Below are 15,173 nucleotides of genomic sequence, written 5' to 3'. Positions count from 1 at the left end.
AAATCTTTCCTTCTGTCTCATCTCAGTGTGAAGAGTTGGAGGGAGAGGAACACCTTTCTCCTGGTTCCTCCCTCCCACGTTGTTTGGTGGCCACTGCATAGCTCTGTATGCTCAAGTGAGTGGCGTATGCAGAGGAAATGCATTTCTCCTCCCATTCTTAGTGAAGAGGGAAGGACTGAGCTCATCTGATTTGAGCGCTCACAGATCTTAGCTTACATGTTCACTTTAAGAAATGTGGGGCTAGATGAGTTTCTCCCCAGCTCTTGCCTCTGGCTTATCTCCTTCTCAGCTCACATGAAGAGCAGGAACCTGCACCTCTAGCCAGGCTACCATGCTAGGACAGGCTTTACTAAATCACCTCCTCAAACTCACTGTGAACAAGCAAATAAATTCACGTCAGCTCCTCCCAAGGTCTTTGGTAAAGCTCTCCCCAAGACAGCCACCTTTGCTAATGCAGACACATGAATCGAGAAGCAGAGGCCTGGAAGGGTTGAATTCATTTTTTCTTGGCTTTGCCTTTTGTAAATAAAATGCTAACCATAATTTGCATAAACTTGTCCCTCTAAAGTTACAGGACTGGAAAATACTTGCAAGATTTATTTTAAGCGGTGGTACTTATCAAATGTCACCATTTTCCTGTTTAAAATGACTAATCATTTTGATTAACCTTTGATTTAAATGATTATATACCACAGCAAAGCACAAACACACATCAAATTACACTCCACAGAATTTCTCAAAGCAGGAATCACATAAGAAAACACTTATGTCAGAGTGGCTGCAGAATTTATCTATCGAGTACAGGAGGTTCAAACTGTGATGCCATGTGCCCACATGGGAAGGCTCTCACATGCACATTCATATCCAGGAACCAGAACTGGGTAATCCCACAGCCAACAAGAGAGTGCTTCAGGAGGAAACACCAACAAAAATAGTCAAGCTACAGAAGAAACTCCTAACTACCATCTCAACAAGCACTCCTGATCTTCTGCAAGGAATTTTGTCTCTGTTGGGAGATTTGTGCTAGCGCGTTTGTCACATAAGAAAAGAAGGCCTGAAGCACAGCATAAGATGAGAAATAAAGTTTAATATCTCACTTTGAGTAATACATATGAATTCCAAGTCATGTAATAGACTTCAAAGCAGAGAGGGAAAAAAAAACAGTCTATCAAAGGTAAATTAGACAAAGAGCTAAAGGCAATACAGAAAAAATAAAAATTAATGGTGGAAAAATTAAAGAATATAAAAACACTCTTAAGATGTCATCTCAAAGGACCAATTTGTAAGGAGAATACATACTAAAGTTGGTACAGAAAAGACTTTCAAAAGCCTCACATCTGCCAGACATCACATCTCTCCCTCCTGAGCAGCTCAGCTTCACCATGAAGAGCTTGCCCATGGGTATCCTTGTGGACGCCCAGCAGCCCACCAGGCCCCACTGTGTCCCCTACAATCAAGGGACCTCTCAGATACCCACTTCCAAATCTCTCAAACCACTGTTAAAATGTTAATTTTTCCTAACCAAAGAGGTTCTGAAACAACCTGCTTCTACACACAGTGTATGAAGGATATACAGGTGCATACGTTGCCAAATGAGTGAACAACCACTTAAGTCTATTTGGTATAAAGGATAGGTAGAAACATAATACAAATATCACTTTCAAGGTTTTTCAGACACTCAGGCATCCCAAAGATGCCAAGAAAGCACCAGGTAACTTACTGTGGTTAAATGAGATGCCAAACATGAGCATACAAAGCATTACCTACATTCTCCCTTGAAATAAAGGGGATATTTCATAGAATTATAAAATCATAGAATGGGTTAGGTTGGAGGGGACCCTAAAGATCATCTAGCTCCAACCTCCTGCCATAGCAGGATGGCTCAGGGTGCCCAGAGCCCCTTCCATGGCCTTGGGCACCTCCAGTAATGGAGCACCCACAGCTCTGGGCAGCAGTGCCAGTTCCTCATTGCCCTCTGAGTAAAGAACTTCTTATCTAATATCTAAGACAAAACTCCTGTCTTTTAATTCAGCCACCCCCCCTTGCCCTATCGCTATCAGAATGAGTAAAAAGTCAGTCCCTCTCCTGCATGTAAGCCTTCAAGTACTGGAAGGCCACAATAAAGACTCCTCAGAGCCTCCTCTTCTCCAAACTAATTTTTCAGGGCTTGTGACAGCCCCTGAGAAGTCAACAAAGACATAGTTGGAGCAGATGCTACACCAAAGCATCGCTGAAGGCCAGGACCAAGCCCCACAGCCCCAGGCACCGCACACCGTATCCTGCTGGGGGGAACATTACCAGCAAAAGGACACAAGTGAGAGCATGTAGGGAACTTGGAGGTGAAAGCCAAAATCTAATCAAACCTGAAATCTCTACCGTGGGCTTTTGTCATATTTGCAGCAAGCTTGATTTGGTTTTCTATTACATATTCACATGCTTCCATTCAGAACAACCTTGTTTCATTACAGTGGATTCAGCTGCGCTTTGCAGTCCTGCTTCACTTCTTCCAAGGCAAATTCTTTAGGAGATTAACCTGACACATTTATTCCCCTGATGATATATCCCGTCCTCTTTAATATCGTTACCAATTTCAAGTACATTGCAATAAATGGGCATAAAATTTTTAAAAAGTAGTGACTTGAAAGCTTTTTTGTTCCCACATTTTCTTGGAACAACACATTCCACTTTGCAAGCAGGATTCAGCTCAAGCAAACACGAAATGAATTATTTAGCTTCCAACCAAAAGCTCGCAGACGCTGTTTTTAGTGGACTTGAAGCTCAAACTGGAGTTTAGATTTTAAGTGGCTCAAAGTGGCAATTGCTCTTCTCTGGGAGTTCAACATATTTGTCTTCTGTGATGCCCGTTTCATATGCACAGAAGACATTAGTGAAGATAAAATGTGCAACTGGTAATTGAAATTAAAGTTGCAATCGCTACTATGGTAATACCCACAGTGCTACATGTCTGTAACACACTATGAAATACCTTTTGCTCCTGAAGCAGCAACTGTGATGCCCACCAGAACACAAACAACCTGAACGTGATGCACTGTTTTTACTATTTTTATACTATCTTGACAGATACATCAAGTACAACCCCAGCATAGTTAGGGGGAATGTATCTATAAAAAAGCATGTCTTTTCCCTAATACTTAGAAAGTGGCACAGCATCCATGGTGAAGAAAACTGCTCAAAAATCCAGTTTGCTTTTGAAAATGTTGGTGAATATGGTATCTGCTCATCTGAAAAGGGTGGACTCTGCACTATCCTCGGGGTAATTCTTTCCAAGTGCCTCCCTGAGAAAATTTCAGAAACAGGGCTGAGATTTCAAAATTGGGAATCTTGAAGAAACAGTGTTGAGATGAAAGATAAGTTCTTTGGCTCCAAGTAACTATTAAGTTAACTCTGATTATAATAGCTTTGTTGTGATTGAAAGAATATCCCATTGCAGCACACTCCCTGGAGGATGGTTAGCATTCCAACTCTTCATAAGTTTCTTGCAAATCAACAACGTTTTACAAGACTTTAACAGATTAGCACTGCAAATGCTATTTGACATCATATTAGATAATGAAGACATTGCACCACGCCAGGCTGTGGAAATTGCTTGTTTAAAAGAAAATGTAAAGTCCTCTTCCCAGATACACAAGCATGGCATATTTTATAGCAAGGGACAACTTGAAAAATGGAGACAAACCTCCTGCTTCCAAGGTGCTACACACTGCATCAGAAGATGATTCCTGAGACACGTGACAAAGTCAGCTGTGTTTGTAAAACCTCTGCTTGCACATGGAAAGCAATAAAGTCTACTTTCCTAACCTAATACCCTTACAGGAGTACTGCTCTAATCACCAAGAAACAGTATTCACTTCCTAGACCTAATTGGGATCAGGACTAAATCAGCAGCTCTTTAAATCCTGACTACACCTCAGACAAACTAAGGGACTGCATCAAAGCACAGTTATACAAGGTACTACTGCAGTCAAATAGAGCTTGCTAAATATGTAAGACTTCCAAAGCTGAGCAGGCTGGACTGCAAATCACTACAAACCAAAACAGTTAGCAACAACTCCACAAATGCCTCCTGGATAAAGCTACATTATGTGCTTCATTCATTTTCTAATGAGCAATGTTCTGGGTTTTTATTATTATTAATTGCATATAAACTGCCATTATTTTTGTATCACTGGGAAAGTATTTAGCCATTCACCTCTCAGAGGAACAATGCTGCACAAAGAAAATGAATGCATGGCATATTAGAACAATGCAAAACACCAAAATTTATGCATGCCATTTAAAAGATGTGGCATTCAGACTACTAGCAAAAAAATCAAAGTATGTCATAAATCTTTAACTGCACGAAATAAAAACTAATGGTTTGCCAAGTCCTTGATATTATTTAATCAGGAACACTGTCTACTTCTGGAGTGCAAAATCTTAACCACGTATCTTCATGTATCACCAACCTTCTCTGAAGTGCTCTGCTGTGAAATTCATTGTATCTAGGATCTGCTAATCATCATCAGGAAACTGTTATGCATCTTAAGGATGCACTTTAGGCACTCAAGAGGAAAAATAAACACATCTTATTAGCTGCTTTTGGAAAATACTGATTTGTGTATTTATTTAGAAACCTTTTCAAGTTGCACCACTGTGAAATTAAATATTTATGGCATGATTTTCCAAAGAGTTTAACACCTGTTAAGGGTTTAAGATGCTGGCTTCAACAAGAGCTCCAAGTGCCCAGCAAGGCTGACAAGCAGGCCTCAGAGAGACACAGCATGGATGTGGTGAAGCAGCTCAGCTGTTGATGTTACTGCTAAGTCTTGAAAAGCAACAGGTCCCTCACAAGTCCCATCACAGCATCCCATTTCTGACAACTGCATCAGAGCACTACAAACTCCAGAAACTCACTGTACACGTTAAATCCCAACAAAACCAATGCTAATGCTGTGAGCTAATCCTGAATGTATCTTCATTTTCCTCCTATTAGAAAATACGTGTGCTTGGGTCATTAAACACGACCCAAAGTAGCAACTTACATAGGAAACTAAAACCCTCAGTGAATAACAAATGGGATAGCTGCTGCTATTACAGGTGAGAAGCTGAATGAGGATAAAATCATCCCAATAAAACACAGAATAAGGAAGGAAGAGCAGAAAAGATGCTTGTTCCATTGCAAAATCTTTATCCAAGTGACAGTGAGGCTAGATGCAATTTTGGCTGAGAAGCTAAATGCACTGACCAAAGCCAATGTAAGTGTCCAAGTGCAAATCAGGTCATAATAATGGCTTTGGGTACAGCCATGTCCACACCAGCCCCCCCAGCTTCACCTCCACAGGTATCCTACGTTCCCACTCCTTCACTACTAGATGAACTCTCACACCTTGTGGTTGCCTTTCTCTCCCCAAAGCTGCTTCATTTAGGAAGGGAAAATGAACATCTGAAGCACCTCCAGCAGCAGCTCCTTGATTTTCACTTCAGACAGCCCCAAGCCCTCTCCCATGCCCCCTGCCCACCGCAGTGCTGCTGCAGGCAGTGCCATCACCAACCCCAGCTCTCCTTCTCTCCCTCCACCCCTCCCCTGCCCTTCACCCTCCAAACAATGGCATGAAGACACCATCTAGCATTTCCATACTAAATGCCTGAATTTCCTGGTGGTGTAGGGCCTGGAAGCAAAAAAATAACGTCTTTTAGGCAGTAAATAAATATCTAACAACGAAATAAGAAATTACTACAGAGAGAGATCATCCAAATGACCATCCGACACGATTTCATGAACTGCAGGCTAATAAAACAGTCGAATATTGCAGACAGGACACATCAATCTCCTTATACACATTACAGAGCCCCACAAATCTGCCCGGCAAGTCTGAATATTTTGCACATTAAAATAGTAGCTTTCATCACACTATAAAACATTTGCAAATGCAGACCAGAAAACCGACAAGCATATTTACTGTAAAGCTTTATATTTGTGTCACCAATTAACAACAAAAGTTTGGAATAAAACTAAAATAAAAGCTAATCAAAACAGCTAGCTGTCGTAACAGATGGGAACTGTATTTTTCAAATCAAGCAAAAAGCCAAAGCCTTCGAACATTTAGTGTCATGTCAGCAGATACAGACAACCCAGAAGGGAGGACACCAAATGTCAGGGATATATGGAGAAAAGCTGTTAAAAGACTGATGTTTATGAATTTCCATTGATTTTTTTTTTTCTTCTTCTCTGGAATGATTAACTCAGACCAAAACAGACCTTTGATACATGAACTATAAATAAGTTTCCACTGTGACACTGCAGGCAAAATAAATAAAAACAAGACCCCCGGCATTATTTTAGCCTCAGACAAATGTTTCAGTACCTACATTGTCTGGCTCAGAAAGATACATAGACAGTCTCACAGACAGATAGAAATGAACAATTGCAGTACCTTTTTCCCACACTGTTTACAGGGTTGGCTATATTCCTACTGGCAATAGATTTTCTTCTTGACAGCTTCTTGGTGTTGGTGCTGTCATCAGTGCTGTCATCCTCTTTCTTTGGTGTGTTACTTCCTTTGCTGTTCAGGTCCCTTAGCACATTATAATTAATTTTACTTGAGATTTTCTTCTGTTCTAACATCTTTTCAATTGCCTCTCCTGCTGTGCTGGCTTGAATTGGCTCCCGCTTCTTTGCAGCTTTCTTTGGCTTAATTAAAATATAAAATTAGTGATGTAGAGACAAACAAAACCGTTGTGCAGCAGAAGGGCGACCTGTGGCTCAGCAGTCTCTGCACAGGGGCTGGTGACTTGGGGACAGGATGGGTGATGGGGCCAAGGCAGGTCAGCTCTCTCTGGCCTGGGGCTGAGCAGGACTAATGCTGAAGGACTTTTCTTTCTACAAGAATTCAGTGTAGGCTTTCCCATTTTTGCTGAATGCCCACGCAGATTATTACAAATTCTTTACCACACATTTGTACTGCTGCCAGGAAAGAAACGTGGGCCATTTCTCACATGTGAAAAAAATGGAGTGAGCTCCTGCTACAGGAACCTCGATAACATCACCCAGCATTTCCTCTGTTAAAACTACCTTCCAAGTTAGAGTCAAGCTGGGTTACTTCCCTAGGCACTGACAACAGCATTTCACATGAAGTCTGAAAGCTGCACATCCAACTCTTCCTCAAAACTGGAAAAAGCCAAGAAAATTAGCAGCAGCTTTCTAAGCAATAATGCTGTGAGAGAGGAAGCAGGACGCTGCACCGTCAGCTGCCTGCACAGAGAGGCAACCTCCCCTCGGCCAAGCACTGCAAGCCCAGCACTAACACTGCAGTTTGATGCTGCACAGACTCAGACAAAGAGAAATGACACCAGGGAACACTCCTATCTGGGACCGATGCCTAGCTAGGTACAAAAAAAAAAAAAAAAAAAAAAAAGATCTTCTGTTTCTCATTCAGCCTTTTCCTTTTCAAAGGAAGGTTTTAACACCAAGCTCCACAGGAGATTTATTTTTTAATGTATAATAGCCCCTCTGTTTACCTACATGGGTCAAGTGCTACCTTGAAATTGGAAAGCACTATATTAATCAAGTTCTACCCTAGCTGTCAGAAACAATACAGCCAGAGAAAAACTCCTGTGTTGTCAGAACAAAAAGGTGGGTTGTTTGGGCTACTTCTCAGTGCCAGAGAGTTATACAATTTTGAAAATTGCTGGTAGAATTCCACAGCCCTGGAAGGGTGGGATGAATGAGAAACTCTGAAGCATAAAACAGTGTTTCATTGTCTAGTTTTGTTTTTATTATTGAAATACCTAGGGGAAGTAGGAAACTCTGTCTTTCACATTAGCCAGAAAAGAAAGATACAAGATACACACATTAAAAATGAACACGGATTTTAGCTGCATGTGGAAGATCTGACTTGTCACTTGCTCAATTACACAAAACACTAACGCTGTAAATTGTGAATATATGGCCAATTAGGTTGCTTTAAACTGCTAAACATGGAGACAAGGACATGCCGTTTGTTAACGTAACTGGCACCTTCTTTATGAAAGGTACAACAAAATACTTCTTTAAGTGGCTGTAACAAAGACCTCTTCAGCTGTCCATAAAGAAAACATTATACTAAGAGCAGAGGAAGCTGCTAAAGTTAGGGCAAGTACAAATTCCCCATGCGTGGGTTAAAAAAGTCAAGCGTATCTTAAGAATTGTATTTAAATAAGTAAGCAGTTAGGGCAGCAATCCTAGATGGAAGAACTAGCTCTGATTTTGCCACGCACCAAATTTTTCCCAGTAGTAACTCAGAATAGACTTTTGGGCAAGAAAGTTTTTTACTCATCACCTGAGAAATGATACCTTTTATATTTATGTAACACACAGAAATATACTAGGTTTGGCTTGTTGAGTGGCAACCTGTCCCTTTACCCCCTATACGTTCCACACAGAGTGATCAACAGATGCAATGGATTTCCAAGACATTTTCAACAGACAATTAGCACAGAGTTTGATACCTTGTGTTCCTTATAAATCCCAAGTTCTTTCTCTTTTGCTATTCTTGCTTCCTTTTCTGAAAGATGACAAAAGGGTAACCAGCATGAAGATTACACAGACTGCCAATTTCAGCAACCCTGGCCAAAAGAGGAACTTCAGTCCTATCCACTTACCTTTTTGCTCCTTCAAGTAATCTGCATTTTCTTTCATCCACAGCTCTGCTTTTATCTGAGCTTCTGTTTCGTTAAGTATATACTAGAAGACAAAACAAGTTCATCTACTTTCAGAAATTGACTTAAAAACCACAGAGCAAAACTGAACTGAAAAGCCACTAACAAGGTCCATTCATATTTTATTAAAAAAACAACATCCACACACACAGTAAAAAAAACAACTTGTATGAAAGAAAATATGAATTGCAACAGAGAGCATTTCTAGCAAATTCTAAAGCTGGAGAAACAATGATCTGTTTTCAAAACACAGGGCTGGGTTTCCAAACTGCAGTGGGGTGGTTGACAATCATCCAGGACTCACTGAACGTGATCGTAATACTAGATCCATCATTAATCTACAATGATCTTGTTTTTATGATCTTTTTCAGATGATATAAGAGATCATCGTGACAACACGGCAGTCTGCAAGTAATTCTGAGAGGTGATGGTGGTCTGTAATTCAAAACAGCATGGGAACCATTGCCTTGAGCTACCAAAACAGAAACACATGTCTTCTAGGTAGTTTTCTGGAAAGGTTTAGGCACAGTTACCAAGATCTTTAGTTCAATGGTCTGCGTGAATGAAACCAGCTTAGTTTGTTGGATGTTCAGCCCACTAGAACTCAGAGAGCTGGGTGCAGTACACACATCTGAACTTCCTTCATTTAACTCCACTTAGTCACAGTGGCATCATTATTAAGTGTGGAGCTGTAAAGCAACTACAACTATTCAAAAAAGTCACAGAAATAAATAAATAGGAGGGGAGGTAGACAGCAAGCAGGCTGGCATGATGCTAGACAGACCTCCCCTTCAATTTCTCACACACAAATATAACCCCAGTATCTAGCACTACTGTCTGCAAAGCAAAGGTTCTGTATGACAGGTGCTGTCTGGCAATGGAGAACTACAGAATAGAGAAGACAAACCAGATCATCCTTTGTAAACAAGACAATTTACCTGTAAACAATGGACCCAAAACCTGTGAAACAACATTTAAGTGTAAGAAAAACAATCTGAGTCTTCTCCATCTTGCAGGTTTCAGTAGTCCAGATTTTCTCCAAAGTAAAACGTACACATAAGCATTTGATAAGAAAAGTAACTCCAGGCTAATGAAACTAATGTGGGGAGGGGTCCTTCCTCAGAAGGCAAATGGGGCAAGCAAGCAGCTGCACAGGTGCTGGTTTATCAGCCAGTATTTCACTATTTCACTTGTTTCTATTTTAAAGGTGGGTCGTAATAGTAAAATTCTTCCTCATAGCTCAGTTATTTATCTTTCTTATGTGAAGTTAGTGAGTTCATAATCTTGGGCTTCAATATTACAGTCTCTTGCCTTGGAAATGAACATGGGGTCATAAAAGCAGAGTTATGACCACACTATGGGCTACAAAGCAGAGAAAACTTGCTTTTACATTCCCCGCTTTTGTTTAAAAAAATGATCTGCTCTGTCAAAGCCCTTCAGAATCAGCTCTGGGAGCCTCCCTGCCCAACATCCCATGCCTGCTCCATTTCCACCATGCTCTTCCCCACACCCAGCCCAGCTGACCTCAGGCTGAGCATTTGCCTACCTCTCCATTCTTCACCAAGAAAATTCTGCAGATCAAGCCTGATTCTCAGCAATCCCCATGAAACCCTCCTGTTTTCAGTGACTCTGTAGCCCAAAAGGAGCTTTTAGCATCAGCATTATCCATTCAAATTGCACTTTTCACTTCCAACTGGCGTGGTGGCTGGAGAGGAAACCAGGGCCTGATGGGAGGACCGCATGCTCACATACTGACCTGCTGTGTGCCCTTTAACAGGCCATCTCCACAGCTGCCTTTTATACTCAGGCTGTTATGGAAAGGGTACCTTGTGTTGCCACACAAACAATAATAAATGCAGAAGATGCTACAGGAATCTTTGAAAGAACACAGAAGCTGTACGTGCTGCTTTTACAGCCTGGTTTCCATGGCAGCCTCATAAGCTGAATATATTGTAATTAAATTATGAATTTAGAGATCCAACAAAGTTTTAAAAGTTCCTCTAAGAATAAAAGATATTCTAAAACATAACTATGCCAGCACAGTGAGACAGCAGCAGCAGCAGTCCTGTACATATATAAAATCAGCACACAAGCTTTCGTGAACATTAGTTTTGACCCCAGATCACTGAAATCACTCGAACCTCTCTACAGATCACAGGCAAGCACTGCCAGAGTGAAGAGGCAGGGATGGAGAGCATACACCAGACAAGAACCATTATTTTCTTTCTCAGATATCCAAATGCAGGGAGACTCGGGATAAAAGCATATCTTACCCTATCTATTTCACTGTCGTCAATTCCACTGAGATCTAATTCACCATCTCCTGTATTTTCACCTACATGAAAGAACACATTTAATTAGCTAGACATTTCTTCAAAATCAATTGCAATTCAAGTGCTACGATAAAGTAACGCTTCATAATCTCCTTTCCTTCTGCACTCATCAATGAGCATTTTTGACACAAGGGTATACACACCAACACGCACCACAGTGAACTAACTTAAAATTCAGGATTCAGTAGGATTCTCTTTAGGACTAAAAATCTGCCACACATTTCCAAACATCCTTTTTTCCTTTTTTAAGGCACACGTTTTCACCGTGAACCTGGAGAAACCATTTCAGAAGACGACACCATTCTTCATTCACTGTAACATGAATTTCTCCACCAGAGCCTATGTCCTGGTGATTCGTCTGTAAATTACAACTTAGAAAAGATTTTCTGTTTACAAGGAAGCAACATGGATCAGTGAGTAATGCATCACACCAACAGTCATATCATGGCTCTATTCTTAATTCTGATCTGCAATCATTTAACTACCTAACTCATATCAGTTCCATAAAAATGTGCGTATTCATTTTTTTCATAAAATGGGAATTCTTAAAACATTTCCAAATCTTAAAATAACTTGAAAGCTATGGAAGGGTCTAAATAAATGTGCAGCAATAATGATTTTCTGTAATTACAATGTCACTGTCATTTTTATAGTTACGTATTTACTAAACTACTCTTGAAAACAGAGTTTTAATATTCATTCTATTCATTAAAAATCGTAACAGCAAAGAACTGAGATCTAATTTGGGACCAGCACAACTTGCAAAATTGATTTTCCACATCATATTAATGTACAGTTCTAATATACTATTAATATAGTCCAGGTAGAGAAGAAAATACATTATTCAACACAGATTTATTCTGGGGAATGAAGAAAACTCCTTGGTCATATTCATTATATCTTATCAAGAGTGGACAATGGATGACCCAACCCGATGACGTGCAGGAAAAATAAATAAATTCAGTTTCATCAATCTGAAGCAGCAAATTAACAAGGAAATGGTGTGGAACACCTTGGTAACTTCAGGGCCATGGTACCCCATTCCTGGCCCAGCTTCCCGAAGTTGCCAAATGTTTCAGCTGCCTGCAGAGCACAGAGCAGGGCCTGGAGGGGCATCAGATGGAGACAACAAGCAAAGGCAGGAATTCAAAGCATTCTCAGGAGATACAAGTGACCCTCAGCTTGGCAGAAACCAGGCACAAAAGCAGTTCCTCAAGTACGTAAAACCACAGGGCTGGAATCCAACCCAAACTTTTGTGTAGGAATGAGGGATGTGCTCCTTGAGGAGGCGCATAGGATCAAGCTGCTCAGCCCTACAGGCATTGCTGGTATCAGACACTGAGCACTTACAGTTTGCTTTTCAAAATTCAACTTAATCAACAGAAAGTTTTAATTCTTTCCATGCCAAATCATACACAGAATGACTTTCAGCCCAAAGAAAATGTTCTGTCGCAAGGAATTGCCCAATGCTTTGCTTTGATTTCTTTCTGAGATTGTTTCATAAATACAGTATCAACTTTACCTATTCGGATAATCTGATGCAAATATGACTGAAAAAGCCTTCAGGAACATATCTTCAATGACATTACATTTAGAAATAAGCTGTACTTTAGAAACCCAAGGTGTGAAATTTTTGCTTTACCGTGCCAAGCGCCCACTACTACACACACACAGGGACAGGACCCAAGGATGCATGGCTGGATACTAGGAAAAATTTCTTCTCAGAAAGAGAGGTGATGCAGTGGCACAGGCTGCCCAGGGAGGTGGTGGGGTCACCATCCCTGGAGGTGCTCACGAACAGTGGAGACATGGCACTTGAGGGACATGGTTAGTGGGCATGGTGGGGATGGGTTGGATTTGGACCAAATGACCTTAGTGGCCTTTTCCAGCCTTAATGATTCTTTGGTTCTATGAAAGCATGCTTTCAGGAGGTTGGAAAGGAAAACCAAGGTGAGAAAATACATCCAAGTGGTTTGTTGCCTCTTTAAAATACCTTCAATATAACGGACTGGAATTTTTTAGCAAGCCGTAATCATGCAGAGCAGAAAGAGGAATGGTTGTGTGCTGCATCCCCAATGGGAGCCGGGGCATCATGCCGAGCACCGCTGCCAGTCCCTCCTGCTGGAACTGATATGTGAATTTCCAGTGACTGAAATGCTTAAATAATCACCGAGGCAGGGAGTGAACTCTGTAGTCTACTGTCTGAGACGTCTTCCCAGGAGACTGCACACCTGGCTCCAAGAAAGGTTTCATTACTTACACAAAATAAAATAACTCGAGAACGGAAAGCAGGAGTGTGCCCGTGGCTGAGTAATCCTTGGGATGGAGGATCCTGTGCAGAACCGGGCCTTGAATCCATCCTCCTGTGCTCTGGGTAGCTGCTGCAGGCACTAAGCTGTAGGGCAGAAGGATGGGGTTTTCCTTCTCTTTGTTTTCCTCATGATTTTTGGGGAAAAAAATGAACTTTCCATTTGGTTTATCTGAACTAAGAAAGGATTGCCTTTTTTACTGTTGTTGCTGTTTTTTTCTCCAAATTCACTGCACCAGATAAACTAAAATATTGACTACTTCTGTTAGGACCAAAATTAAAAAGGAGCCAAAATGAAAGATTACTCACTGGTAAGTTCTGAACAACATCACAGGCTAGGGAACCAAAATCTGGCAGTGGTGCCTGAGAACTGCTCTGGACTCAAGTCACAGCTCAACCTGACATAAAATCCTCTGCATCCCCAAATTATTTACTGCTAAAACTGCCACAGCATTTTAGGAACAATAAAAATATCCCACCAAAATCAACTGCCACTGCTTTTATTCATCATCAAACACCTTGCTTCCCTTATATTCTGCTATATTTTTGGATCAGAGGTTTAAAATTTTATATGGCACGGTACAGTAGATGTCTGTTTCCTTATACAGCCCTACTATGCCAGACTGAAAATGATGTAATTTCAGGCACTATGAACAATTTCACGTGACATTTTAAATATAACTTGTTACTGAATTAGGTGCCAGCTCTTCTCATTGGATCAATTAGCACCAGGGACAGAAAACTCATTCTCCAACTGGTAAATTGCAGAGAAAAGTCCAGAAGCAGGTTGTATATAATAAGCATTTCTTAGACCCCATAATGGCAGTAGAGGGAGTAATTGCAGGATATCCACTCTGCCTGCAAGTAGCCCTTTCTTCTGCCAATGTGATAGGCATTCATTAACCGCAAGGAGTTTTTCAGATGAGAAGGAGCCTTCAAATCTCTAGGTTAACACTTCCACTGGAAAAAAAAAGTGTTTTGTTACCCAACGCTGATTCAAAGAATAATACATCCACTTTGATCTGAAAATTTCCATGGCAGTCATGAGCATACCCTAGCAGCCATCATCATTCATCTGCTCGCTCCGGGGCACTGGAAGTATACCCCTTTACTTTTATTATACCAAAAAGATCTTCCCAGCTGCTGAAGTTTTCAAAACAATTTCCAAATGATCATTTTCCCCTTTAATAAAAGGGTTGAAATGAAATTTTCAACGAAATGAAAACACAGATGTGGCCAACATCTGGTCCAACCTCTTAAAAGCTTATTTAAAAGCAATAGTGCCATGTGACACGGCTCTTAGAGGGGATTTCTTCTGTTAAGAAAAACAACCACTCTGCTGCCAGGCATGGACAAAAAATAAGTTCTGATTAGAAAAAAAAAGCAAAAAACTGCCATATTTAAATGCAACTACTGTCGGGCAGAGAGGACAGCGAGCCAGAGGGGGAAGAGGGGCAGCCAGGTCCTTCCTCACTGCATTTCTCATTGCAGGCAGAGGAAGAGGAGCTCTCAGAGCTTTCAGTCAAGGTCCCAGTCAGCCACATCCACGTCACTCACTGCTTTCAGTCAGCCAGCCGTCTCCCTGAATATTATAAGAATAAAAAACAAAAAAAGCCCTTTCTTTGCAGCCTCTTAACATCTTTGCCAGCGGACTCTAATAGACATGAGAGCTACAGACAGACATTCGGGATTAGGTTTGTAAACCTGCAGGATTATTTACTGTTCTTGTCATTACTAAATGCACACTAAGCCCTCTTTTAGCACAGCCTCCTCCTCTTCTCTACCTCTGTGTATCCAGTTAAATGTATACGTAGCACGCTATTACGGGGATTTAT

General features: G+C 40.9%; 1 protein-coding gene across 1 annotated transcript in view; it reads right to left on the bottom strand.

The window, feature by feature from the left end:
• Positions 1–15,173, bottom strand: part of BRF1 (BRF1 RNA polymerase III transcription initiation factor subunit) — a 159,662-nt gene that overhangs the window by 34,685 nt on the left and 109,804 nt on the right. The window contains exons 12-15 of the mRNA XM_065749093.1: positions 10,971–11,032; positions 8,641–8,722; positions 8,488–8,543; positions 6,435–6,691 (exon numbers count right to left, since the gene is read on the bottom strand). Of these exons, the coding sequence (XP_065605165.1) occupies positions 6,435–6,691; positions 8,488–8,543; positions 8,641–8,722; positions 10,971–11,032 (457 nt within the window). The remainder of the gene's footprint in view (positions 1–6,434; positions 6,692–8,487; positions 8,544–8,640; positions 8,723–10,970; positions 11,033–15,173) is intronic.

The sequence above is a fragment of the Cyrtonyx montezumae genome, unplaced genomic scaffold (genome assembly GCF_038088225.1).
Source record: "Cyrtonyx montezumae isolate F1298 unplaced genomic scaffold, pur_monq_1.0 scaffold_10, whole genome shotgun sequence".
NCBI lineage: Eukaryota > Metazoa > Chordata > Aves > Galliformes > Odontophoridae > Cyrtonyx > Cyrtonyx montezumae.
The sequence above is the reverse complement of the archived record's forward strand: the minus strand, read 5'-3'. Positions and strand labels throughout refer to the sequence as shown.